The 26,821-nt window shown below is 50.3% G+C and overlaps 1 protein-coding gene across 3 annotated transcripts; it reads right to left on the bottom strand.

Annotated features, from left to right (window-relative positions):
• Nucleotides 1-97: 97 nt before the first annotated feature.
• On the bottom strand, nucleotides 98-26,498 carry VPS51 (VPS51 subunit of GARP complex). Of its 3 annotated transcripts, XM_055250774.2 has the most exons (10): nucleotides 25,951-26,498; nucleotides 25,305-25,434; nucleotides 4,080-4,226; nucleotides 3,785-4,004; nucleotides 2,893-3,610; nucleotides 2,311-2,526; nucleotides 1,887-2,105; nucleotides 1,207-1,328; nucleotides 1,029-1,116; nucleotides 98-481 (listed from the first exon to the last, which is right to left on the bottom strand). In XM_055250774.2, the coding sequence occupies exons 1-10, from the start codon at nucleotides 26,248-26,250 to the stop codon at nucleotides 221-223; spliced, it is 2,421 nt and encodes an 806-aa protein (XP_055106749.1). In that variant the 5' UTR covers nucleotides 26,251-26,498; the 3' UTR covers nucleotides 98-220. The 3 variants fall into 3 exon arrangements, with proteins under 3 accessions (XP_055106749.1, XP_063499153.1, XP_055106831.1); XM_063643083.1 differs by lacking the exon at nucleotides 25,305-25,434 and having other exon boundaries at nucleotides 25,951-26,048; XM_055250856.2 differs by lacking the exons at nucleotides 25,305-25,434; nucleotides 25,951-26,498 and adding an exon at nucleotides 23,344-24,131.
• Nucleotides 26,499-26,821: the final 323 nt, after the last annotated feature.

Genomic DNA, 26,821 nt, shown 5'->3' with positions numbered 1-26,821 from the left:
CAGCCAATCGGCGCTCGGAGGCGGACCCGATGCGGGCGCCTCAGAAGCCTCAGCTTCAAAACCCCGCCCCCGGAAAGGCCTGCCCAGCAAGCGAGAGGAGGAGGCCACACATGTTTTTATTAGGCGGGTCCTGACACCTGCCTGCGGGGAAGGACCACCGAGACCAGAGCCTGGGTGCCATAGGGTCCCGGGACAGGCCGGTGCATGGCAGCGGCTGCGCCTAGCCGCGCTCGCAGATGACCTCGACCACACTGGGCTCCATGGGCACAGGGTCTGGGCAGCGCAGGGCAGCCGAGGCCACCACTTCGTCTAGCAGCAGGTGCACGAGTTCTTCGTCGGCCACAAAACGCCACAGGTAGAGCTGCAGAAAGTGGCAGTCCACTTGCACCTGCTGCAGCCCGAAGCGCCCAAAGGTGCGCAGCCGCACACACTCCAGCAGCGTCTTCAGGCTGATCTTGATGATGCCAGTCAGCACCGAGACCTGCAGGCAGGGACACAGGGAGGCAGCTTGGGGACAGCAGGTGTTGGGGGGGGCACCCAAGTTCCAAGCAGGGGCCCGGGAGACATACGATGGAAGTAGCTGGGATGAGGCAGAAAGTCTCCGGGGCCAGATAAGAGGGGAGGAGGGATACAATGTTAGCGCCGTCATCTGGAGGGCAGGGGACAGGTAGGGCCCAGCAATCAGAGGCATCCCTGAGCTTGGGGTGAGGTGGGGCAGGGACCATGGGTGAACAGAAAACCCTGGGGAGGGCCCAAGACTACTGTGGGGATAAGGACAAGGGCAAAGAGGAATCCCAGGTCAGCACCCAGACTCAGGCTGGGCACACACCAAGATTGGGACAGGGGCTGTGGGATTTGGGGGCAGGGCACTCTGTACTACCTAAAAACAGCCCTAGAGACAGAGACCGGAGGGTCAGGGTCACCCCCAGTTGGTCACAGAGTCCTGGGGCTCCTTGGGCAGGTGTGGGGCTGCTCCAGCCAACCCTCCCCGGGCTCCCTGGAAGTATGAGTCACGTTGGAAGTCGGACCTTGTTGAACTCCACAGGGCTGAACACATCAATACGTTCAGAGAATAGCTTCTGGATATTGCTCAAGAGGTTGGTGTCCATCGGGGCACTGGATTGGGGAAGACAAGGAATCAGAGCCCGCCCTGCACCTTCGCCCTCTTTTGTCCCTTCCCCCTAGGGCTCCCCTGACCAGCCAGACCTGGGGGTATAGCTGGGGGCGTAGCGGCCCTGCTGCCGAGAGCTGCTGTACACGGAGAAGGTCCTCTTGCTGGAGTCGCTGCTCTGGGCCTTGCGAACACCCTCTTCGTACAGGAGCCCCACCTGGTGGTAAAAAGAGGTACTGCAGGGAGGCCCGAGTCAGGGAAAACCACCAAGCCCATCGGTGCTGAGGATGCCCTAAGTCAGCTACTCAAGCATTACAAGGATCACAGGGTAATCACCGCGGGGCCTGCTATTTAGTAGGTACATGGTCGCTATTTATAGAACCAGTGGAGTGGGGCAAAGGCAGGATACAAGAGTTGGTCTGAGGCCTAATCTTCAGCACCAGCACCAACCCTGCCCTGACTTCCTGGGTAACCCTGAGCCTCTGCTTCTCCACAGGTAAAATAGGGGCGAAGATGTCATAATCCTGGGCTGAGGAGGAACAAGACCGTGGACACAGGCACTGCCCAGCCCCTTTCGTCTTCATCCTTGGAGACTTGCTCCCCTGGGGTTCCCTCACGGACGCCCTGGCTACAGAACTGGCCCCCTGAGAAGCCCAGATACGCACGTCCCCTCCTCCAGGTAGGGACTGCTAGTGATCCTCTGCCGCCCAGCCCCTCTTGAAGGGACAGCACCCCCAGCCTGCGTCAGGGCTCCCCGGGCCAGCCTGGGCAGCACCTGCACGTCGATGGCGGTGGTATCCTCCACCACCCGCTTCATGACGGCTCGCACATTCCGGGGCTCCAGAGTGCTGAGCCAGTCGCGAGTCTCCACGCTCTTGCGCAGCATCTGTGATATGACCAGGCCCTGCACCTTCACGTAGTGGGTCAGCAGCCGCCGCGCCGTTTCCCTGGCCTCTGCACACAGTGTGCTCACGGGCGTCACTGGGAACTGATCCTGAGCCGAGGCAGAGGACAGAGGGAGTGGGTATGGGGGGGCAGCTCAGGGGCCACTGCCAACCAGGAGCTGGGCACAGATTGGGCAAGGTGGAGGCTGGGGTACACACAGGCAGCTGGTCTGGGGTCTGGCCATGAGGGCACTGTCCAGCCACCTGCATTCCCAGCAACACCATTCCCTGCCCCGCTAGGAGCTAGTGCTTCACCTGCACCAGAAACTGTTCATCAGTGAGAGTAAGTATGTAGGAGATGGTGGCCGTCTCGTAGTCCAGGCAGAGGCGGGAGAGCAGCAGGAGCAGGGCAGGTGGTGTGGCACCCCCCTTCTCCCCAGGGCTGTCGCAGAAGCTCTGAGCCGTCTGGCACATAGAGCGGATGAAGCCCACGATGAGGCCCTCACGGACACCCTGACTGCAGAACTCACCCTGCAAGGAGAAGGTGCCCAGGTCCACAGCAGGTCCCCTCTTCCAGGTAGGGCTGTTAATGACCCTCTGCTGGGGCTCTAAGTGCCCCAGCCCCCTCTGCAAGGGACAGCATCATCCTGCATTCTAAGTACCCCGGAGCAGCTTCCCTGAGTGGGGGCAGAGAAAGCCAACACTGGGGAACCCACCATGCCCTGCTTCTCAGCCCAGCTGCAGATGCCCCAAGCCTTCCCCACCCCCCAGACCATGCATAAGAACCTGAAACCACACCCAGAGTGCCTGGTTTCCCCAGTTTCCCAAGCACTAGTATAAAAGGTTTTGGAGGGTCAACCAGCAGGTTGAACAAGGAACACCCAAGAGGAGGCGTACCCGGAAGTAGGGCTTGTTGGAGAAGGACACCTCTTTGGCGGTGAAAAGGTGCACTGCTGCCAGAGAGGCCTTAATGTGGCTCAGGATGGAGCTGGCCACATTGGCCAGCAACTCGGCCAGGCCAGGGCCCTCCTTCCCAGCCACGCGAGGCGCTGCCAGCGCCTGGCGGACGTCAGTCAGGCAGCCCAGGAAGGCCGCCCGGAGACCCTGCAGGTGGTGGCCCAGGCGCTCGCGGGCCACTCGTTCCACGATCTCCGTGGCAGCGTCTGCGAGCCCAGCAGCGGCCAGCAGGGCCCCGGGAGCCCGCAAGCGCCGGTGGAAACGGTCCAGCGCCCGCACCAGCAGTGAGTTGTCACCACCACCCTGCTCCTGCGCCAGCCGCCGCTCCACCAGCGCAAAATAGCGGCTACCCAGCTCCCGGGCGAAGGCCGCCAGCTTCTCGGCACCTGCTGGGCCCTGGGCCGCAAACAGCTCCTGGTAGGCCGCCGCCACCTGGCAGAGGCCGCCCACGAAGCCACTGCCTCCATGGTCGGTGAACTCTAACACGTCGGGAGCCGGAGGCGAGGGCCCCAGCTCGGCCTCCAGGCTTCTCAGCTCCTTCTCCAGCCGGCCGCGGGCGTGCGCCAGGAACTCCTCGCACAGCTCCTCCGCAGGCTCGCCCAGGGCCAGCAGCAGCTCCACGCACTCTGCCTGCTCCGGGGCGCCTGAGCCGCCCTCCCTGCACGAGGGAGAGGTAGTGAAGCGTAGGGCCGGGGCTGCCGGTGGATGGCGCAGGAGCAGGAAAGCAAAGCACACACAGGGCAGGGCGACAGCTCCAGGAGGGCCCAGGAGCTGGGCACAGATGGGGCTCGGGGCTGGCGGGAGCGCTGGGGTCAGGGCAGAGGGGCCACACCTGAAGCGCTGCCGCAGCTGCTGGGCCAGACGGGCCGTGATGACCTGGCAGTCGTCCTGGATGGCGCGGAACGAGGGCAGGTGTTGGTACTGCTGCAGCACGGCCTGCGCGCGGCCCTGGTAGCGCACCGCCTGCCCGTAGGCGCCCAGTTCCACGCACTTGGTGAGGCGCGAGGGCAGCTCAAAGAGGAACTGCAGCTTCCGCAGCAGCGCGTGGACCCCTGGGGGACGGAGGGTGACGTTAGCCCCAGAGCCCCAGGAAAGGCCCACTGCAGGCCCTGCCCGGCGGCGCCCACCTGCCAGCTTGGTGATGCGCTCGTGGCGGTCCTGCAGCGTGGCACTGATGCGCGCGCTGAAGTCGGTGATCACTGCCATGTTAGTGGCCAGCCGGTCCATCTCATCCTCCATCTTCCGGAAATCGTTCTTCATCTTCCGGATGGTGTCTAGGAGGGCAGGGGCGGGGAAAAGGGGAGAGCAGGTGACTGCAGGGCAGGCGCTACCTCAGCTCGTTCTCACCCACCCCTTCACAGACGCCCCAGCTTGCTCCAGGGGCGCATGGATGATTCGAGAGAAAGGACTGCGAGGGCGCGGGTCACAGTGCACATGGGGGCGGGGGAGGGGGTTTATGTTCCCAAAGCAGGCGTCACTCACATACCCCCCCGTGACCCCCTAGCCCTGGTGCCCAGGAGAGCCGGCCCTCAGAATTAGTCCAGATCCGAAGCAGGCCGCAGGTGCTTAGCCAGCTGCCACCACTGTGCCTGAATTGCTCCATCAGACCACAAGCAGCCAAGGCAGGGACTGCTGGCTCCCAGGCGCATCTGCGTGCCCAGAGCACTGCCCGGAGCAGGCAATACATTCTTGTTCACCCTCATCTCCTTTCCAGACCTCCCAAAGCCTTTCACGTGCTTTCCGGAACATGGGCCGTCTTCTCTGAAGGGCCCTTTCCCTTTGGTCCTGATAGAATCCTGCCTAGGGAGGCTGTTCTTCCTTTCACACATCAGGTGCCTGGGAGCCTGGTCCCTTCATGCTTCTAAATCATGCCTAGACCTCCTCTCTTCAAAACCCCGGCTTCTCGGAAGACTATGCCATCAAAGCCACAACACTCCTCTTTGCTGTCTCTACTGTCCTCTGACACTCCTCTCAGTTCCTGATCACTGCCTCTTGTCCTCCTCCTGTCACCTCCTTGTGCACATCCACGTGGATGAGCCTTCCAACGTTCCTGACTGTTCGGTGACCGCCTCAATTCCACCTATTCTTTTCTTTCTTTTTTTTTTTTTTTTTGTGAGACTGAGTATGGCTCTGTCACCCAGGCTGGAGTGCAATGGCGCCATCTCAGCTCACTGCAAGCTCCGCCTCCTCGGTTCACACCATTCTCCTGCCTCAGCCTCCCGAGTAGCTGAGATTACAGGCGCCCACCACCAGGCCCGGCTAATTTTTTGTATTTTTAGTAGAGACGGGATTTCACCGTGTTAGCCAGGATGGTCTCGATCTCCTGACCTTGTAGTCCGCCTGCCTCGGCCTCCCAAAGTGCTGGGATTACAGGCATGAGCCACCACGCCCGGCCAATTCCACCTATTCTTGCGTTTGCCTTTTCTGATCCACCCTCTCCTTGCCATCACCAAGGACTGCCCCCTCTAAAATCCCAGCCTCAAGCCACGCTGCCTTTGTAATTTGGGACACTCGCCCTTTCTGCCCTCTCTGACGATCCGTTGGCCTCTGCAGGAAGTCTGGACACACTGACCCCAGCACTTGGTCCCTGTTCACAATGCCCCTCCTGGCTTCACTTCCTTCCCTCCTCACTCCTCTCAGAATTTGGGGTCCTCCATCAGCATCATCACACGTTTGCAAGCCCCCTTGCCTCTCTTGCCCCACCCACCTCCATTACTTGTCAGACAAAACCCTAGTGCAGGTTAAGCCCAATGAGCCACTTACCCCGGCACCTGAACCAATCACCCCAACTGGTCTCCCTTTAAACTTTATGACCTCAAGTCCCAAAGTGGCACTCCACACTGCCCAGCCATCCTTCCAAACCTTCTAGTGGGTCTATTTTCCCATTTTCCAAAGTAACATTTTCTCCTCAGCCCTCAAAACTCCAATACAAGGCTGGGCTCGGTGGCTCATGCCTGTAATCCCAGCACTTTGGGAGGCTGAGGCAGGTGGATCACTTGAGGTCAGGAGTTTGAGACCAGCCTGGCCAACATGGCGAAACCCCAACTCTACTAAAAATAAAAAATTAGCCAGGCGTCATGGTGTGCCTGTAATCCCAGCTACTCGGGTGGCTGAGGCAGGAGAATCACTTGAACCTGGGAGGCGGAGGGTGCAGTGAGCTGAGATCGTCCCACTGCACTCCAGCCTGGACAACAGAGCAAGACTCTATCTCAAAAACAAACAAAGGCCGGGCGCGGTGGCTCACGCTTGTAATCCCAGCACTTTGGGAGGCCGAGGCAGGCGGATCATGAGGTCAGGAGATCGAGACCATGGTGAAACCCCGTCTCTACTAAAAATACAAAAAAATTAGCCAGGCGTGGTGGCGGGCGCCTGTAGTCCCAGCTACTCGGAGAGGCTGAGGCAGGAGAATGGCGTGAACCCGGGAGGCGGAGCTTGCAGTGAGCCGAGATTGCGCCACTGCACTCCAGCCTGGGCGACAGAGCGAGACTCTGTCTCAAAAAAAAAAACAAAACAAAACAAAAAAATAAATAAAAAATAAATAAAAATAAAAATAAGTTCAAAAACAAACAAAAACCAACAAAACTTCCAATACATGCTCACTAACTCTCAACTGGGACCCTGCTTCATACACGTACTTCATGGAGAAAATAAAAGCAAACATCAACTCCCTCTAAATCTGCAAAGCAAACAGACTTCTGTGCACAGTCTACGACTTCTGCTCTCCCTCTCCTGAGAAGTCTCATCCAATCCTGCAGCTGTGGTGACTGAGACACTTCTGACTCCTGTCCTGACCAGAGCGCTGCCTAATGACCTATTTAACACCTTGATGGGGATGGTGCACAAAGAGCTTACACGTAACACCTCCAAAACAAAACTCTTGGCCTTTCGGAAGTCATCTTTGATTCTTATCCATCTTTCACCTAGTGATATGGTTAAGCTTTGTGTCCCCAACCAAATTTCATCTTGAATTGTAATCCCCATAATCCCCATGTGTCAAGGGAGAGACCAGGTAATTGAATCACGGGGGCGGTTCCCCCATGCTGTTCTCGTGATAGTGAGTTCTCACGAGATCCGATGGTTTTTTTTTTTTGAGACAGAGTCTCGCTTTGTCGCCCAGGCTGGAGTGCAGTGGCGCAATCTCTGCTCACTGCAAGCTCCGCCTCCCAGGTTCACACCATTCTCCTGCCTCAGTCTCCTGAGTAGCTGGGACTACAGGCACCCGCCACCACACCCAGCTAATTTTTTGTATTTTCAGTAGAGATGGGGTTTCACCGTGTTAGACAAGATGGTCTCAATCTCCTGACCTCATGATCCGCCCACCTTGGCCTCACAAAGTGCTGGGATTACAGGCGTGAGCCACCGCGCCTGGCGAGATCTGATGGTTTTATAAGGGGCTCTCCCTGCTTCGCTTGGCACTTCTCCTTCCTGCTGCCTTGTGAAGAAGACGCCTTGCTTCTCCTTCACCTTCTGCCATGATTGTAAGTTTCCCGAGGCCTCCCCAGCCATGCTGTGAACTGTGAATCAATTAAACCTCTTTCCTTTATAAGTTACCCAGTCTCGGGCAGTTCTTTATAGCAGTATGAACCCGGATTAATATACCTAGTAATCAATCCATTACCAAGTCATGGAAAGTCTACCTGCAACATTTTCTTTCTAAGCCACTATCATCTCTTGTCCAACAACTGCCAACATTTCCCAACCAATTTCCCTAATTCCATTGAACATACCAACAATGTTTATAAAGAAAGGTGAAGAGGATAAGACAGAAATGTGTATCTGTAACAGGAGATATTTTTGTTTTGTTTTGTTTGAGAAAGAGTCTCACTCTGCCGCCCAGGCTGGAGTGCAGTGGCACGATCTCAGCTCTGGAGGCTCCTGGAGGGTGGCATGTCCGGGGAGGGCATGGAAACTCCACGCTCCTTCTCCTACGCCTTGCCCTATGCACCTCTTCATCTGTACCCTTTGTAACATCCTTTGTAATAAACTGGTAAATGTGTTATCCTGAGCTCTGTGAGCCGCTCCAGCAAACTGAGCCCAAAGAGGGAGTTATGGAAACCCTTACCTGGAGCCAGTTGGTCAGAAATTCTGGAGGCCTGAGGCCCTGACCTGCAGCTAGTGCCTGAAAGCGGGAGGCAGACTTGGGGACTGAGCCCTCAACTCATGGAATCTGATGCTATCTCTGGGTAAATAGTGTTGGTGTTAAATCAGAGGACACCCAGCAGGTGTCTGCTGCTTGGTGTGTGGGGAAGAAACCCAACACATTTGGTCACAGAACTCTCCTGAGGTCATGATTGTGGTGATGTGAGAGCATAGGAAGCACACAGTTTGCATTTTTCCCAAACAATGCCATAAAATATATACAAACCTTTCCATGTGGTAGGTCACAAAGAAAAAAACCTCATTCTTTTTTTTTGAGACAGGGTCTCCCTCTGTCGCCCAGGCTGCAGTGCAGTGGCGTGATCTCAGCTCACTGCAACCTCCACCTCCTGGGTTCAAGTGATTCTCCTGCCTCAGCCCGAGTAGCTGGGATTACAGGCGCATGCCACCATGCATGGCTAATTTTTGTACTTTTAGAGAGGGTTTCACCATGTTGGCCGGACTGGTCTCTGACCTCAAGTGATCCACCCGCCTCAGCCTCCCAAAGTGCTGGGATTACAGGCGCGAGCCACCGTGCCCAGCCGAAAAAACCTCGTTGTTAACAATTATGAGGTCAGAAAAGGAAATCAAAACTGAAATTGCAGCATGGGTAAAATACCAAGAAAACACTAAATTGGTAAGGGCTTGGTGAATTCTATGGAAGAAATGGATAATTTGCTACAAAAATAGGATTTACCAAAATAGATTGCAAAAAACAAGAAAACAGAAACAGAAAAAATAGAGAATGTTCTGAAAGAAAGGTCCTCCTCCCCTTTCCCCTCCACACAAAGGCATCTGGCCCAGATGTCCAGGGGTGTTGCGGCAGCTTGAAGGACAGCGCCTTCCAATTCTCTGTGTAAACACTGCCCCAGCAGAGAAACGAGAACAGCTCTTACACAAACTTGATGGAACAAACGTAACACTGTTATGAAAACATAATAGAAATACCTCACATATACACATTCATATCTCTTATGAATGGAGATGCAAGGATGAATTAAATAAACAAATGGAGATGCAAAGATAAATAAGCAAACAAAATCCAGCAGCATATTAAAATAATAATTGATAAACACAAAAGGGTTTTTGTTTCATGAATGCCAGGATGACTCAAAATTAGAGGATCTCATAATAATTTGCGATGTTAATAGATGAGATATTTCGGCCGGGTGCAGTGGCTCAAGCCTGTAATCCCAGCACTTTGGGAGGCTGAGGCGGGCGGATCACGAGGTCAGGAGATCAAGACCATCCTGGCTAACACGGTGAAACCCCGTCTCTACTAAAAATACAAAAAATTAGCCGGGCGTGGTGGCGGGCGCCTGTAGTCCCAGCTACTCGGAGAGGCTGAGGCAGGAGAATGGCGTGAACCCGGGAGGCGGAGCTTGCAGTGAGCCGAGATCGCGCCACTGCACTCCAGCCTGGGCGACAGAGCAAGACTCCGTCTCAAAAAAAAAAAAAAAATTAGCCGGGCGTGGTGGTGGGCGCCTGTAGTCCCAGCTACTCGGGAGGCTGAGGCAGGAGAATGGCTGAGCCCGGGAGGCAGAGCGTGCAGTGAGCCGAGGTCGCGCCACTGCACTCCAGCCTAGGGGACAGAGAAAGACTCTGTCTCAAAAAAAAAAAAAAAAAAAAAAAAATAGATGAGATATTTCAACATCTATTCTTGATTTTTAAAAAACTCTCAATAACATATGAGCAGCTAAATATTTCCCTAACCTCCAGAACTCAGTATCATGTTTACCGAGGCAGTGCTAGAAGCACTCCAATTAAAGTCAAAACATAGCAAGGACAACCTTGATTGCCAATGTTATCTGCATTGTTCTGGGGCACTAGCCAACTCAGCTAGAGTCACGAGATGTATTATGGAGCTATACAAATTGGAAAGGAGGGAAAAGTATCACTAATTGCAGATGACATAATCAAATAAATAGGCCGGCCGCGGTGGCTCATGCTTGTTATCTCAGCACTTTGGGAGGCCGAGGCAGGCAGATCACTTGAGGTCAGGAGTTTGAGACCAGCCTGGCCAACATGGTAAAACCGCATCTCTACTAAAAATACAAAAAGTAGTTGGGCATGGTGGCAGGTGCCTGTAATCCTAGCCACTGGGAAGGCTGAGGCAGGAGAATCACTTGAACCCTGGAGGCAGAAGTTCCAGTGAGCTGAGATTGTGCCACTGCACTCTAACCTGGGTGATAGAGCAAGACTCTGTCTCAAATAATAATAATTGAATAAATAGAAAGCCCTAAAAAAAAAGCCACCTGTAAACGTTACTATAAACAATAAGAGATACCACTTTTCACTTCTCAGATTGTCAAAGATTGAAAGAGGTATTCTCTTCTTTGCTGGTGGTTATGCAAACTGATCAGCATTTATAAAGAAGAATCTGGAAATATCTAACTACAATCACTTGTGAGCCTTCACACACCCACACCTGGTCTGTGTGTGGCTCTGGGACTGTGGGAATGTTCTCCAAGCAACATTGGGAATCTACCCCACTTGGGGAGACAGCTGGAAGGGTGAGTAAGGAGAAAAGCATTGATGTCAATTTGACAAGGAACAAACAGACACAAAAAATGCAGGAAAAAAATACTAGAGAAAATCCAAGAGAAAGAACTGCCTGAGACAAAGAATCTACAGGGCTCACATCTGTAGAGCTATTAAGGGATTTTTTAAAAAATTGCATGGGAAAGTAGATCATGTATCAGCAAAATGGACTTTTCATTTTAACAACACAGTCCACAAGAAAGGATCATTTAGCCCTCTTAGAGACGATTTCATAGAAAGGAAGGTTACTAAGGAATAAAATCACATGATATGAAACATCTATATTACTTTTGGGACCATAGGGACCATTGCCTGCATTTTGTTGGGAAATCATAATTTTTTGGGGTTCCTTTGCTTGAGATAGGGTCTTGCTCTGTCTACAGGCATGGTGGTGCACACTTATAATCCCAGCTACTCAGGAGGCTAAGGCAGGAGAATCACCTGAACTGGGGAGGTGGTTACAGTGAGCCAAGATGGCATGTAGTGTTGCAAACAGTTTACTGCAGCCTTGAACTCTGGGGCTCAAGCGATCCTCGTACCTTAGCTTCTGAAGTAGCTGGGACTACACACAAGCGCCATCACACCCGGCTAATTTTTTAATTTTTGTTTAAATTTTGTGTAAAGATGGGGTCTCTCTATGTTGCCCAGGCTGGTCTCAAACTTCTGGGCTCATGCAATGCTCCCACTTCAGCCTCCCAAAGTGCTGGGAGCACAGGAGTGAGCCACTGTGCCTGGCAGGAAAATTTTTCTTGCCAATTCATAGATGGTGAACTAAAGGACACATAGCAAAGGCAGCGCTATGCAGTGAAAAACAATAAAAGCAGAGCCGAGGCTGAGGTTTGTAAAGGGATCATGGGCTATTGATCTAAGGGAGACAGACAGAGGTTTGGCAGTTGATGAGGCATTTGATCTTCACCCAGTGAATTACTGGTTTTGTTTACAGGCCATATGACAAAATCTCCTTCCAGGTCTGCCAAAAGCTACCATGAAAAGAGCAGACTCTTTTGGTAGTGGATGTTTGAGCCCATGACACTTAGGGGCTACCTCAAGAAGGAAGCTTGAATCCAATTTCTAAAGGGTAAAATCCAGACACTAAGTTGTTAGGAAAATAGAGTAAAAGAAAACCCAACACTGCTGTGTGCTGTCATTGTCGCTGCCTTCCTAGCCATGGAGCCATTAATCTGGAGATAAAAGTTGTACCGTATCTAAAAACAACAGTGAAAAGCATCCATACCATTCAGTCATAAAGACTACACTGTTTATGTCTGCATTTCAAGCTTGTTAAGAAAAGCAGACTGGGCACGGTGGCTCACGCCTGTAACCCCAGCACTTTGGGAGGCCAAGGCAGGTGGCTCACCTGAGGTCACCAGCCTGGCCAACATGGTGAAATCCCGTCTCTACTAAAAATACAATAATTAGCCAAGTGTGGTGGCAGGTGCCTGTAATCCCAGGTACTTGGGCGCCTAAGACAGGAGAATCACTTGAACCCTGGAGGTGGAGGTTGCAGTGAGCCGAGACTGGGCCACCGCACTCCAGCCTGGGTGACTGAGCAAGACTGTGTCTCCAAAAAAAAAAAAAAAAAAAAGCTTCTTAAGAAAAGCAGTTTGCAACCAGGGAGAGTGAAAACCTTCTGGATGCAAGGATGTTGGCTACCTTGGGAGCAGACTGGGTGGTAACTGGTAGGAGGCTCAGGGGGCTTTGCTGGTTATGCTGTTTCCCGACCTGGATGCTGATTATGTGACTGTGTTCCCTTTGTGAAATCCATGGAGCTGTCCACTTATGTGCACTTTTCTGTATGTCTGATAATTTTCTTTTTTTTTTTTTTTTTGAGACAGGGTCTGGCTCTGTCACCCAGGCTGGAGTGCAGTGACACAATCTTGGCTCACTGCAACCTCTGCCTCCCAGGTACAAGCCTTCCACCTCAGCTTCCTGAGCAGCTGGGACTACAGGGACACGATACCACACCCAGCTAATGTTTGTATTTTTTGTAGAGACCGGTATAACCTGTTGGCCAGGATGGTCTCGAACTCCTGAGCTCAAGCAATCTGCCTGCCTCTGCCTCACAAGCGCTGGGATTATAGGCATGAGCCACCACACCTGGCCTCTGTTAATTTTCAGTGAAATGTACTGTCAAAGACTGCTTTGTCTTTGCCTGGATTAGAAGAGGCTTTTCCCTGTATAATGTTTGAGATCTTTCTAATTTTGACACAAGTAAATGCATTATTACATAATGAAACTCAATGTCTAGGTGAGAGGTTGGCAAACTACAGCCTGCGGGCCAAATCTGGCTCAATGCCTGGTTTTCTTTTTAATTGGGATATAATTGACATACCAATTTAGTGGTTTTTGTTTAATATATTCACAAGGTTGTACAAACAACCTCACTATGTAATTCCAGAACATTTCATCATCCCCTAAATAAACCCTGTAACCCTTGGCAGTCATTCCTTATTCCCCCACTCCTAGAACTTGGCAACCATTAATCTAGTTTCTGTCTGTATGGATTTGTCTATTCTCTACAGAATACATTTAACAGAAATGGAATCATAGGCATACGAAACATTAGCATGTTTCCAAGGTTAATCTATGTTGTAGCCTGTGTCAGTATGTCATATCTATTTTTATGGCTGAATAATATTCCACTGTGTGGTTATTTGTTTATATTCATTCATCAATTGATGGCCATTTGGATTGCTTCCACTTTGTGGCTATTATAAAAAGTGCTGCTATTGGCCAGGCATGGTGGCTCATGCCTGTAATCCCAGTACTTTGGGAGGCCGAGGCAAGCGGATCACTTGAGGTGAGGAGTTCAAAGATCAGCCTGGCCAACAGGTGAAATCCCGTCTCTAGTAAATATACAAAAAAAAAAAAAAAAATTAGGTGAGTGTGGTGGTGCACACCTATAATTCCAGCTACTCAGGAGGCTGAGGCAGGAGAATGGCTTGAACTGGGGAGGCAGAGGTTACAGTGAGCCAAGATGGCACCACTGCACTCTAGCCTGGGTGACAGAGCTAGACTCCATCTCAAAAAAAAACAATAAAAAAAAAACGCTGCTATGAACACTTGTGTATATGTTTTTGTGTGAACATGTTTTCAATTCTCTTTGGTATATTCCTAGGAGTAAAATTGCCAGATCATATGGTAACCTTATATGTGGTTTTGAAGAATGGTCAAACTGTCTTCCACACTGGGTGCAGCATTTTGTGGTTTGGATTTGCATTTCCCTAAGACCTAATGATGTTGAGCATATTTATATGTGCTTTTTGGCCACTTGTATTCTCTGGAGAAGTGTCTATTCAAATCCTTTGCCCATTTTAAATTAAGGTTTTTTTAGCCCTGAGCTAAAAAAATGCTCTTTATGTGTTCTGAACACTAGATTTTTATTAGATAAATAACTTGCAAATATTTTCTCCCATTCTGTGGGCTGTCCTTTTATTATTTTTTATTTTATTATTATTATTTTTGAGACGGAGTCTCGCTCTGTTGCCCAGGCTGGAGTGCAGTGGCATGATCTCGACTCACTGCAACCTCCGCCTCCTGGGTTCAAGTGATTCTCCTGCCTCAGCCTCCTGAGTAGCTGGGACTACAGGTGCCTGCCACCACGCCTGACTAATTTTTGTATTTTTAGTAGAGATGGGGTTTCACCATATTGGCCAGGCTGGTCTTGAACTCCTGACCTCAGGTGATCTGCCTGCCTCAGGCTCCAAAAGTGCTGGGATTATAGGCGGGAGCCACCGGGCCCGGCCTTATTTTTTTTATTGTTATTTTTTGAAATAGGGTCTCGCTCTGCCACTCAGGCTGGAGTGCAGTGGCACAATCTCAGTTCACTGCAGCATCAACCTCCTGGGCTCAAGTAATCTTCCCACCTCAGCCTCCCAAGTAGCTGGGACTACAGGTGTACACCACCATCCCTGGCTATTTTTTGTATTTTTGGTAGAGATGAGGTTTTGCCATGTTGCCCAGGATCCTTTTACTTTCTTGATAGGGTCCTTACAGAACAAGACTTAAATTTTGTTGAAGTCCAATATATCTATTTTTATCTTTGGTTATTTGTACTTTGGGTGTCATCCCTAAGAAACTGCTGCATAATCCAAGGTCATAAAAATTTACACCTATGTTTTCTTCTAAGAGTTGTATAGGCCATGCGTGGTGGCTCATGCCTGTAATCCCAGCACTTTGGGAGGCCAAGGCGGGCAGATCACTTAAGGTCTGGAGTTCGAGACCAGCCTGACCAACATGGAGAAATTCTGTCTCTACTAAAAATACAAAATTAGCTGGGCATGGTGGTGCATACCTATAATCCTAGCTACTTGGGAGGCTAAGGCAGGAGAATTGCTTGAACCCAGGAGGCAGAGGTTACGGTGAGCAGAGATCGCGCCATTGCACTTAAGCCTGGGCAACAAGAGCAAAACTCCATCTCAAAAAAAAAAAAAGTTTTATAATTTTAGCTCTTATGTGTAGGTCTATGATTCATTTTGAATTAATTTTTGTATGTGATGTGAGGTAGGGATCCAACTTCACTCTTATTTTTTTGTTTTTGCTTGAGACAGAGTTTTGCTCTCTCACCCAGGCTGTAATGCAGCTGCAGCCTTAACCTCTCAGGTTCAAGCAATCCTCCCACCTCAGCCACTCGAATAGATGGGACTATAGGGCTAACTTTTTTTAAAAATTGTTTGTAGAGATTGAGGATTCACTATGTTGCCCAGGCTGGTCTTGAACTCCCTGAACTCAAGTGATCCTCTCACCTCGGCCTCCCAAAGCACTGGGATTACAAGCATGAGCCGCTGTACCCCGCCTTCAACTTCATTCTTTTGCCTGGGGATATCCAGTTGTCCCTGTACTCCACCATGTGTTGAAAAGATTATTCTCCCCATTCAATGACCTTGGCATCCTTATTAAAAATCAGTTGACCTTAAGGATGAGCTTGCAGGAAAAAAATCAGTTGACTACAGATACATGGGTTTGTTCTGGACTCTCAATTCTATTCAGTTGATCTAGATATCTATCCTATGCCAATATTACACCACCTTAGTTATTGTAGATTTATACTAAGTTTTAAAGCTTGGAAGTGTGGCTAGGTACAGTGGCTCACACCTATAATCCCAGCACTTTGGGAAACCAAAGCAGGAGGATCACTTGAGCCCAGGAGTTCAAGACCAACCCGGGCAACAAAGGGAGATCCTGTCTCTACAAATTTTTTTTTTTTTTTTTTTTTTGAGACAGAGTCTCACTCCATCACCCAGGCTGGAGTGCAGTGGCACGATCTCAGCTAACTGCAAACTCTGCCTCCCTGGTTCAAGCGATTCTCATGCCTCAGCCTCCCAAGTAGCTGGAATTACAGGCGTGTGCCATCACACCCAGCTAATTTTTGTATTTTTAGTAGAGATGAGGTTTCACCATGTTGGCAAGGCTGGTCCCGAACTCCTGACCTCAAGTGATCCACCCACCTCAGCCTCCCAAAGTGCTGGGATTACAGGAATGACCCACCACGCCTAGCCCCAAAAAAATTTTTTTAATTAGTCAGGTGCGGTGACACACACCTGTGGTCCCAGCTATTCAGGAGGCTGAGGTGGGAGGATCATGAGCCTGGAAGGCCAAGATTACAGTGAACTGTGATCATGCCACTGCATTCTAGCCTGGGCCACAAAATGAGAACAAACTCCATCTCCAAAAAAAAACAAAAAAACAAAAAACTTGGAAGTGTGAGTCTTCCAACTTTGTTCTTCTTTTACAAGGTTATTTGGGAAATTCTGGGTCTCCTGCAATTCCTCATACAATTTTATGCTGTTTGTCAATTTCTGCAAAAAAAAAAAAAAAAAAAAAGTCAGTTGGAAAAGTGATAGGGAAGACATTGAATCAATTTGGGAAGTACTGCCATCTTAAATAGTAAGTTAAAACATAAAGTTCTCTGATCAATGAACATGGAATGTCTTCATTTATTTAGGTCTCCTTTAACTTCTTTTTTTGTTGTTGTTTTGAGATGGAGTCTTGCTGTGTCGCCCAAGCTGGACTGCAGTGGCGTGATCTTAGCTCATTGCAAGCTCTGCCTCCCGGGTTCACGCCATTCTCCTGCCTCAGCCTCCTGAGTAGGTGGGACTACAGGTGCCCACCACGACACCTGGCTAATTTTTTGTATTTTTAGTAGAGACTGGTTTTCACCATGTTAGCCAGGATGGTCTCGATCTCCTGACCTCGTGATCCATCTGCCTCGGCCTCCCAAAGTGCTGGGATTACAAGTGTGAGCCACCACGCCCAGCTTCCTTTAACTTCTTTCAGTAACGTTTTATAGCTTTCAGTATACAAAATACCGAAAATACCTTTACTTCTTTTATTAAATATATTCCTAAATATTTTATTGTTGATATTACTGTAAATGGAACTGTTTTCTTAGTTTCTTTTTTTTTTTTTTTTTTTTTTTGAGACAGGGTCTCACTCTGTCACCCCAGGCTGGAGTGCAGTGGCATGATCACATCTCACGGCAATCTAACCTCCTGGACTCAAGCAAGCAATTCTCCCACCTCAGACTCCTAGGTAGCTAGGACCACAGGTGCATGCCACCACACAAGCTAATTTTTAAAGATTTTTTTTTGTAGAGGCCAGGCGCAATGGCTCACATCTATAATCCCAGCACTTTGGGCGGCTAAGGTGGGCAGATCACTTGAGGTCAGGAGTTCAAGACCAGCCTGGCCAAACGTGGTGAAATCCCATCTCTACTAAAAATACAAAAATTAGCTGGTCCTGGTAGCACATGCCTTTAATCTCAGCTACCCAGGAGGCTGAGCCAGGAGAATCACTTGAGCCCGGGAGGCAGATGTTGCAGTGTGCAGAGATCGCGCCTGGGCAACAGAGCAAGACCCTGTCTCAAAAAAAAAAAAAAAAAGATTTTTTGTAGAGATGGGGGTCTTATTATGTTACCCAGGCTGGTCTTGAACTCCTGGGCTCAAGCAGTCCTCCCACCTTAGCCTCTCAAAGTGCTGGGATTACACGCATGAGCCACTGTGCCTGGCCTCATTTAGTTCTTTAGACATTGTTTCCTTTAGCTCTGTGAACATACTTAAAATAACAGATTTAAGCCTTTGAGCAGTAAACCCAATTCTATTGATTACTGGGGTATTTTTCCTGTGAATGGACCATGCTTTCTTGTCTCTTTGCATGTGTCATCAATTTTTGTTCAAAACTAACCATATAAAATATACTGGCTGGGTGCGGTGGCTCACACCTGTAATCCCACCACTTTGGGAGGCTGAGGCAGGCGGATCACAAGGTCAGCAGTTTGAGACCAGCCTGGCCAACATAGTAAAACCCCATCTCTACTAAAAATACAACAACAACAAAAAAATTAGCCAGGCGTGGTGGTGGGTGCCTATAATCCCAGCTACTTGGGAGGCTGAGGCAGGAAAATCGCTTGAACCTGGGAGGTGGAGGTTGCAGTGGGCCAAGATCATGCCACTGCACACCAGCCCGGGCAACAGTGCAAGACTGCATCTCAAAAAAATAAATAAAATAAAATAACATAAAATAACAAAATAAAATAAAATATATTATGGAAACTCTGGAAATCAGATTATCTTCCCTCCTCGGGTTCATTGTTGCTGCTTGTTGTAGTTGCTGTTTGTTTGTTTATTGAGTTTTCTGAGTTACTAAGCCTGAACTAATTAGTTGCTGAGCAAATACTATATAGTTTGTGTTCTTTTTTTTTGAGACAGAGTCTCGTTCTGTCGTCCAGGCTGGAGTGCAGTAGTGCGATTTCCCCTTACTGCAAGCTCCGCCTCCCTGGTTCAGGCCATTCTCCTGCCTCAGCCACCCAAGTATCTGGGACTATAGGTGCCCACCACTACGCCCGGCTAATTTTTTGTATTTTTAGTAGAGACAGGGTTTCACCGTGTTAGCCAGGATGGTCTCGATCTCCTGACCTCGTGATCCGCCCGACTCAGCCTCCCAAAGTGCTGGGATTACAGGCATAAGCCACCGCGCCTGGCTATAGTTTGTGCTCTTTGTTGTATATAGTCACTAAAATCTTTACTTGGCCAGCTTGGTGGTCAGCTAATAATTGAGCAGCAATTTCCTTAAATGCCTGGAACCGGCCAGGTATGGTGGTGTGCACTGTAATCCTGGCTACTTGGGAGGCTGAGGCAGGAGAATCACTTGAACCCAGAGGGCAGAGGTTGCAGCGAGCCGAGATCGCACCACTGCACTCCAGCCTGGAAGACAAGAGCAAAACTCCGTCTCAAAAATAAATTAATTAATTAAAATTAAAAATTAAATGCCTGGAACCAATAATTCTCTCTGTCTTTGCTGAGGAGCTCTGTGTGCGTGTTTTGGCACATCTAAAACACTCAGCCAGACAGTCTCTAACTTGGCCTTAGCCTTCACTACCTGCTTGTGCAGAAATGCCTCAAGATGAGCCAGGCATGAGAGCTTAGGGCATTCTCAGGTCTTTCCTGAGCAAACATACAGCCCTACAAATGCATGTGGCCTTCAAGATTCCCGGGAATACGTCAGAGCTTGTCAGAGCCACTGTGGGTATCTCATTCCTCGGCTTTCCATTAAGGCTTTGTGGTTAGTCTATGTCTGTACCAACTATTATCCAGCAACTGGGGCAGTCACAACATTGGCCTATGATTATTTTGACAATTAAAAAGCCCTGGTGGCCAGGCATGGTGGCTCACACCTATAATCCCAGCACTTTGGGAGGCTGAGGTGGGAGAACTGCTTGAGCCCAGGAGTTCAAGACCAGCCTGAGCAACATAGTGAGACTTCTTCTCTAAAAATAAACAAACGAAATTAGCCAGGCGTAGTGGCGTGCCCTGTGGTCCCAGCTACTCAGGAGGCTGAGGTGGGGGGATGGCTTGAGCCCAGAAGGTTGAGCCTGCAGTGACCCATGATCGCAGCACTGCACTCCAGCCTGGGTGACAGACCAAGACCCTGTCTCAAAAACAAACAAAAAGCCCCCGTGAAAGGCTTTTAGCATAGGGTATCCTCTAAGTCAGTCAAATAAAGACAAGTCTGTGGTGTGGAATATCTCAAAAAACCACTGGACAGGTCAAATGATGAACATCTTTGGGCATGAGGCTTTGAAAGAGCCCTTGCTCTGCTCTATTCCACCCAGTACCAGCAATATGTGCTGTGTTTGTTTGTTTTTTGAGATGGAGTCTCGCTCTGTCGCCCAGGCTGGAGTGCAGTGGCGCGATCTCGGCTCACTGCAACCTTCACCTCCTGGGTTCAAGCAATTCTTTGCCTCAGCCTCCCGAGTAGCTGGGATTACAGGCATCCATCACCATGCCCGACTAATTTTTGCATTTTTAGTAGAGACAGGGTTTCACCATATTGGCCAGGCCAGTCTCGAACTCCTGACCTCAAGTGATCTGCCCGACTCGGCCTCCCAAAGTGCTGGGATAACAAGGCGTGAGCCACTGCACCCAGCCATGAGCTGTATTTTCTTTATTTATTTATTTTCTTTACTGAGACGGAGTCTCGCTCTGTCGCCCAGGCTGGAGGGCAGTGGTGTGATCTCGGCTCACTGCAACCTCTGCCTCTTGGGTTCAAGCAATTATCCTGCCTTGGCCTCCTGAGGAGCTGGGGTTACAGGCACCTGCCACCACGCCCAACTAATTTTTGTATTTTTAGTAGAGACGGGGTTTCACCATGTTGGTCAGGCTGGTCTCGAACTGCTGACCTCATGATCTGCCCACCTTGGCCTCCCAAAGTGCTGGGATTACAGGCATGAGCCACCACACCTGGCCTGACCTGTTATTTTTTAAGGCTACAGCTGAGTTGGAGAGCAAGCGGTGGGGCTAGGGCAAGTTCAAACACCACAGGGTTCACTATTCTTACCAAGATTCAGCAGTTTTTCTTAAATAAATGTTCCCTGGATTGCTTGCTGCAAACCTTGGTTAATTTCTGGAGTTCGGAAAAAGTTGTTTCTGACTATTCTGGCTAGATTTTTCATGGCTTTTTTTTTTTTTTTTCTTTTGAGAATGAGTCTCACTCTGTCACCCAGGCTGGAGTACAATGGTGTGATCTTAGTTCACTGCAATCTCCACCTCCCAGGTTCAAGCGATTCTCTCCTGCCTCAGTCTCCCGAGTAGCTGGGATTACAGGTGCCCACCACCACAACCGGCTATTTTTTTGTTTGTCTTTTGTTTTTGAGATGGAGTCTCCCTCTGTCACCCAGGCTGGAGTGTAGTGGCTCGATCTTGGCTCACTGTAACCTCTGCTTCCCAGGTTCAAGCAATTCTCCTGCCTCAGCCTCCCTGAGTACCTGGGACTACAGGCACCCGCCACCATGCCTGGCTAATTTTTGTATTTTTAGTAGAGATGGGTTTTCACCTTGTTGGCCAGGCTGGTCTTGAACTCCTGACCTCAGGTGATCCACCGCCTCGGCCTCCCAAAGTGCTAGGATTACAGGTGTGAGCCACTGGCCCCAGCGTAATTTTTTTCATTGCTTTTATGGAGGATAAAAATATTTAATGTATTTACTCCAGCATTTTTGCTGATGTCACTCCAGAACCTCACCGCCCACATTTGTAAATGAAATCTTACTGGAATACAGCCATGTTCTTTCATTTGCATACTGGCTATGATGCTTTCAGGCTACAATGGCAGAGGCGAGTAGCTGCAAGAGACCAGATAGTCCATAAAGCCTAAAATACTTTTTTGTCCTTTTCAGAAAAAAAGTTTGACAACCCCTGGTTTATGGTCTAGCCCTGCTCGCTTCATTCCCAATGTTCCTGTTCTTCCTGCACAGGAGAGCTTTCCCAGGGCCTCGGCATAGGTTGTTTCATAAGTCTGTTTATTAACCGTCTCTTTCTCTAGAATGTATGTTCTGTGACAGCTTAATGTTGTCTTGTTTGCTGCTATATCCACCATTCAGTGCTTAAGCTGAAAGCCAGGGGTCATTCTTTACATCCAGAGTTCCTCAATACCAGAGGTGTCCATATCCCAGTCTGCTTATCACTGTCCAATTTCACCATTATCATCTTGGTGTCAAATCTCAGAATCTCTGGCCCAACTATTGATATGATGGCCTCGCTCCTGCCACCTCTCCAACCCATTCCTTTTTTTTTTTTTGAGACAGTGTCTCGCTGTGTCACCCAGGTTGGAGTGCAGTGGCCCGATCTCGGCTCACTGCAAGTTCCGCCTCCCAGTTTCACGCCATTCTCCTGCCTCAGCCTCCTGGGTAGCTGGGACTACAGGCGCCCGCCACCACGCCCAGCTAATTTTTTGTATTTTCAGTAGAGACAAGGTTTTACCATGTTAGCCAGGATGGTCTCGATCTCCTGACCTCGTGATCCACCCGCCTCGGCCTCCCAAAGTGCTGGGATTACAGGCGTGAGCCACCGTGCCCGGCCCCCCCGCCCTTTTTTTTTTTTTTGAGATGGAATTTCACTCTTGTTGCCCGGGCTGGAGTGCAATGTCACAATCTCGGCTCACTGCAACCTCCGCCTCCCGGGTTCAAGCAATTCTCCTGCCTCAGCCTCCCAAGTAGCTGGGATTACAGGTGTCTGCCACTACACCTGGCTAATTTGTTGTATTTTTAGTAGAGATGGGGTTTCACCATGTTGGCCAGCCCTGTCTCAAACGCCTGACTTTAAGTGATCCACCCGTCTCGGCCTCCCAGAGTGCTAGGATTATAGGCATGAGCCACACACCTGGCCTTTATTTTTTTTTTCTTTTGAGACTAGGTCTTGCTCTGTCACCCAGGCTAGAGTGCAATGGTGAGATTATAGCTCACTGCAATCTCCAACTCCTGGGCTCATGTGATCCACCCACTTTAGCCTCCCCAAGTAGCTGGGTTTAATCTAACAAGTGTGTGCCACCATACCCAGCTATTTTCTTTTTTCTAGATATCGGGTCTCACTATGTTGCCCAGGCTAGTCTCAAACTCCTGGGCTCAAGTGATCCTCCCACCTCAGCCTTCCAAAGTGCAGGGATTACAGGCATGAGCCACTGGGCTCAGCCCCATCCATTCCTGCCAGTGCAGCTGGAGGAATCTATTCAAACCAGAAATCTGAGCACATCACTCATTTGTTTTAGCTCTCTGTGGATAAAAGCCAAATCCCTAACACATTCTGGAAGGTTTCTAGTTAAACTGCACATCTACTACCTGCCTGGCTCTGCCCACATCCTGCTTCCCCTCCTGCTACCACAGATGAGCTCCCGGCCCTTTGCTGAGGCCGACGCCTCCATCCCTGCTCTGTTCCACCCTCCCCCCTCCTTCCTGAGGACCTAGTTCCTTTCTCATTTTTCTCTCTCTCTTGCCCAGTCAACACACACTCCATGCTACATTACTTTCCTGAGTTTCTCGCCCAAGTCTATCAAATCCATGTCTTGAACCACCTTCCTCACGCAACCTCCACCTCCTGGGTTCAAGCGATTCTCCTGCCTCAGCCTCACAAGTAGCTTGGACTACAGGCACGCACCACCTTGCCCAGCTAATTTTTGTATTTTTAGTAGAGACAGGGTTTCACCATGTTGGCCAGGCTGGTCTTGAACTCCTAGCCTCAAGTGATCCACCCACCTCAGCCTCCCAAAGTGCTGGGATCACGGGTGAGAACCCCATGCCCGGCCCATCACTTAAGCTTCTAAGACATCAATGCTCCTGGTTATCCTCGCACTTTTCCAAATGTTTGTTCCTTTTGTGAGATGTACAAAAAGAGCTAAGTCTCAAAATATTATTATACACATTCCAACAAATGGAAAATGTAATCTTACTAAATTCCTGTGAGAAATATCCCAGCAGAGAAACTATGATTTCTTGCCATTTTGATGCTCGTATTAGCTAACAGAAGGGTGCCTACTCATGGAATCTGCTTCAAATCAGATAAAAGAACAATGTGTATAGGTTACCACACCCACCACTGTGACATGAGAGTAACAGACATCAGAATGCAACCCCACATATGCTCCCAGAACATTCCACAGGCTGCAGGTAAACCCTTTGGATCTGGCTCCTGGACTTACTACACATGGGTGTACAATTACTACAAAAGTCTGAGTAGTACATCTCCTCAGAACAGCACAGAAGCTAGTGTGGAAAATAGCGGAACACTGCCTGGCACTGGAGAATAAAGAGGACAGAAGAAAAAAAAAGCCTCAACATGATCTTTGTGCCCCTTAATATCATACATCTTCTCTCTTTGCTTAGTTAAGGAGGGAAGGGAGAAAGAAAGAAAGGGAGGGACAAGACCACCTTTTCTTCTCTGGAGCAGAAAAGAAAGCTATCAATAATAAGAGAAACTACACCTTACTGAGGTTTCCTTGGTGTCAGGGATTCTTCTTCTTATTATTATTTTTCTTTCAGACAGTCTTGCTCTGCTGCCTAGGCTGGAGTGCAGTGATGTGATCTTGGCTCACCGCAGCCTCCGCCTCCCAGGTTCAAGCGATTCTCCCACCTCAGCCTCCCGAGTAGCTGGGATTACAGGTGCCTGCCATCACACCCAGCTAATTTTTTTATTTTTAGTAGAGAGAGGGTTTCACCATATTGGCCAGGCTGGTCTCAAACTCCTGACCTCAGGTGATCCACCTGCCTCGGCCTCCCAAAGTGCTGGGATTACAGGCATGAGCCACTGCGCCCAGCCTACTGTCAGAGATTATTCTTCAGACAGATACTTTCTTTTTTTTGAGACAGGGTCTTGTCTTGCTCTGTTGCCCAAGTTGAAGTGGAGTGGTACAAGCACAGCTCACTGCAGCCTCCACCTCCCAGGCTCATGTGATCCTCCCTCCTCAGTCTCCTGAGTAGCTGGGACTACAGGCATACGCCATCATGTCCGGCTAATTTTTATTTTTTATTTTTTTGTAGAGATGGAGTCCCACTATATTTCCCAGGTCAATCTTAAACTCTTAGGCTCAAGTGATCCTCCCACTTCAGCCTCCCAAAGTGCTGGGATTACAGGCATGAGCCACCATACCTGGCCTTTTAAGTGCTTCAGATAAATACATTTCTTTTTTTTTTTTTTTTTTTTTTGAGACGGAGTCTCGCTCTGTCGCCCAGGTTGGAGTGCAGTGGCGCAATCTCGGCTCACTGCAAGCTCCGCCTCCCGGGTTCACGCCATTCTCCTGCCTCAGCCTCTCCGAGTAGCTGGGACTACAGGCGCCCGCCACCACGCCCGGCTAATTTTTTTTTGTATTTTTTTTTTTTAGTAGAGACGGGGTTTCACCGTGGTCTCGATCTCCTGACCTCGTGATCCGCCCGCCTCGGCCTCCCAAAGTGCTGGGATTACAAGCGTGAGCCACCGCGCCCGGCCCAGATAAATACATTTCATTTTAAAATTTCATTTTGGGCTGGGCCAGGGACTCACACCCGTAATCCCAGTGCTCTGGGAGGATCCAGAAGGATCACATGAGCCCGGGATGTCGAGGCTGCAGTGAGCCATGATCATGCTACTGCCCTCCAGCCTGGGAGACAGAACAAGACATTGCCTCTAAAAAATAAACAAATAATCTTCTTTTGTCTTTTCTCTCCTTTGGTACTTAAGACAACCCTCTGAGAGCAGCTATTATCTCTATAGTAGTCTGACAACGAAGGCTCAAAGGAAAGGAGGTGAGAATGGAATAATGTCAGGGCAAGACTGGAATCTGAGTCTCCCCCCTCTAAATCCCTTGCTGGTTTTCCCAACACAGGTGGGAGAATGGGGGCTCTGAGACTTTGGAGGGTGTGTCCCCGTGGGGATCACCTGTGGCTGAGATGAACTTGTTGTAGTTCTCATAGACCAGGGTCTGCATGTCGCTGTCTAGAGCCCGGATCTGCCGCACCATGTCCGTCTCACTGTCCATCAGCTGGGCCAGAGGGCACTCTCTACGCAGCTGAAGAAGTTGGGTGGTTAGTGTTCCGGTCAGGAGGCATTCATGTCCCCCAGCCTTGCCTGCAGTTGATAGGCTTTCAGTGCAAGACATCTCTGATCCCCACCCACCCCGCAAATCCCCGCCGGCTGTCAGGAATCCCAGGCATGGGGCCCTAAGTGGCCTAGCTCAGGGGTTACTAGGTTCAACCCTGTTTAGTGTTTGTCAGCATTTGAAATCCTGGGGCTCGGCCTATGCCCAGCCCCGCGCCTGTCAACGCTTGGGCCACGCCCCCAATCCCGGGCCTATCACATCAGCCCAGGAGACCTCAGATGCCGCATCACCTTAGGCCAGTCCAGTCCTACTCACATCCCCTCAGACGCCTGAGCTGCTCGTACTCCCTGGCCGAGGCTCGTCCTCTTATGAACCCCTGCTCCCCTCAACCTCACAAAAAGTCGGAGGCATGATCTGGGGGAGCAATATAGCAGGGGCCTGGTTCCCTTCCCCCCTCACCGCACCCCCCACCCCCCGCACACACACCTTGTCTAGGTAAACTTCCGGGTCGAAGTGCGCCCCGTTCAGATCAATCGGGTCCAGGGGGTCGGGCCCCGCGGGGCGTCCCGCTGCCTCCCCTTCCGAGAGGCCGTAGTAAAGCTTCAGCATCCCATGCGCCTTCCGCCGACGCTCCGGAGCCTCCCCGTCAGGCCCTTCTGGGGAGTCCCCAGGTCCAGACCCCGGGCTTGCCCCAGCGGCAGCTGCCGCCGCCATCGTTCCAACTGCAGCCCACGGGCGTGAGGCTGGGAAGGAAGGGGGCGGGGAGGAGGCACTTCCGGGAGCCATAAAGTTGTTGTTGAAACGAGGCAGTCCTTCAGATGAAACGTCCCCCTGCAGCCCTAGGTCCTTTCGAGACTAGAGTTCCCCCGCACCTATCTTCCCCGGGTGCAAAGGTTCCGAGAGAGCCCTGAATTCCCCCAGTTTCCTGGGTGGAAGCATTTTGTGGAACTGCCTGGGGTTGCTGCTGTCCCAGAAGGGGGACGGGTAGTGGCTCCCCAACCTGCACTCCCGCAGGCAAGCGGCCCACGGAATATGTGCCCAGATGCAATGGACGTATGCGGGACGTGAGGCCAGAGTAGAGTGTTCCTGGGATCCTGCCACTGTCTCGAGACCTGGGCAGTGGCTCAGTTTATCCCATTCCTAAAATTGGGGTACATACTTCACAGGGGGGCTACGAGGATTAAATGCATGTACACTATTCTGTACCATGCCTCTAACGCAGTTCTTCTTAGGGCCTGGTCCTCTGACGTGCATCAGAATTGCCTTCAGGACGATCTGTGGCGCATTATAAGTCTCTGCGCTGAGCTGCGCCAGGCACTCCCGTAATCCCAGCACTTGGGGAGGCCGAGGCGGGTGG

Source organism: Symphalangus syndactylus, chromosome 1 (genome assembly GCF_028878055.3).
Source record: "Symphalangus syndactylus isolate Jambi chromosome 1, NHGRI_mSymSyn1-v2.1_pri, whole genome shotgun sequence".
Lineage (NCBI taxonomy): Eukaryota > Metazoa > Chordata > Mammalia > Primates > Hylobatidae > Symphalangus > Symphalangus syndactylus.
Note: the sequence above shows the minus strand (reverse complement) of the source record. Positions and strands in the feature narration are given on the sequence as shown.

Excerpts from the sequence above, each read along its gene's own strand:
- VPS51 (XM_055250774.2), bottom strand. The coding sequence starts at position 26,250 with ATGGCTCCCGGAAGTGCCTCCTCCCCGCCCCCTTCCTTCCCAGCCTCA. Across the intron at positions 3,611-3,784 it reads CAGCTGCGGCAGCGCTTCAG|GGAGGGCGGCTCAGGCGCCC; the intron begins GTGTGGCCCCTC and ends TCCCTCGTGCAG. Across the intron at positions 2,106-2,310 it reads ATGAACAGTTTCTGGTGCAG|GATCAGTTCCCAGTGACGCC; the intron begins GTGAAGCACTAG and ends GCCTCGGCTCAG.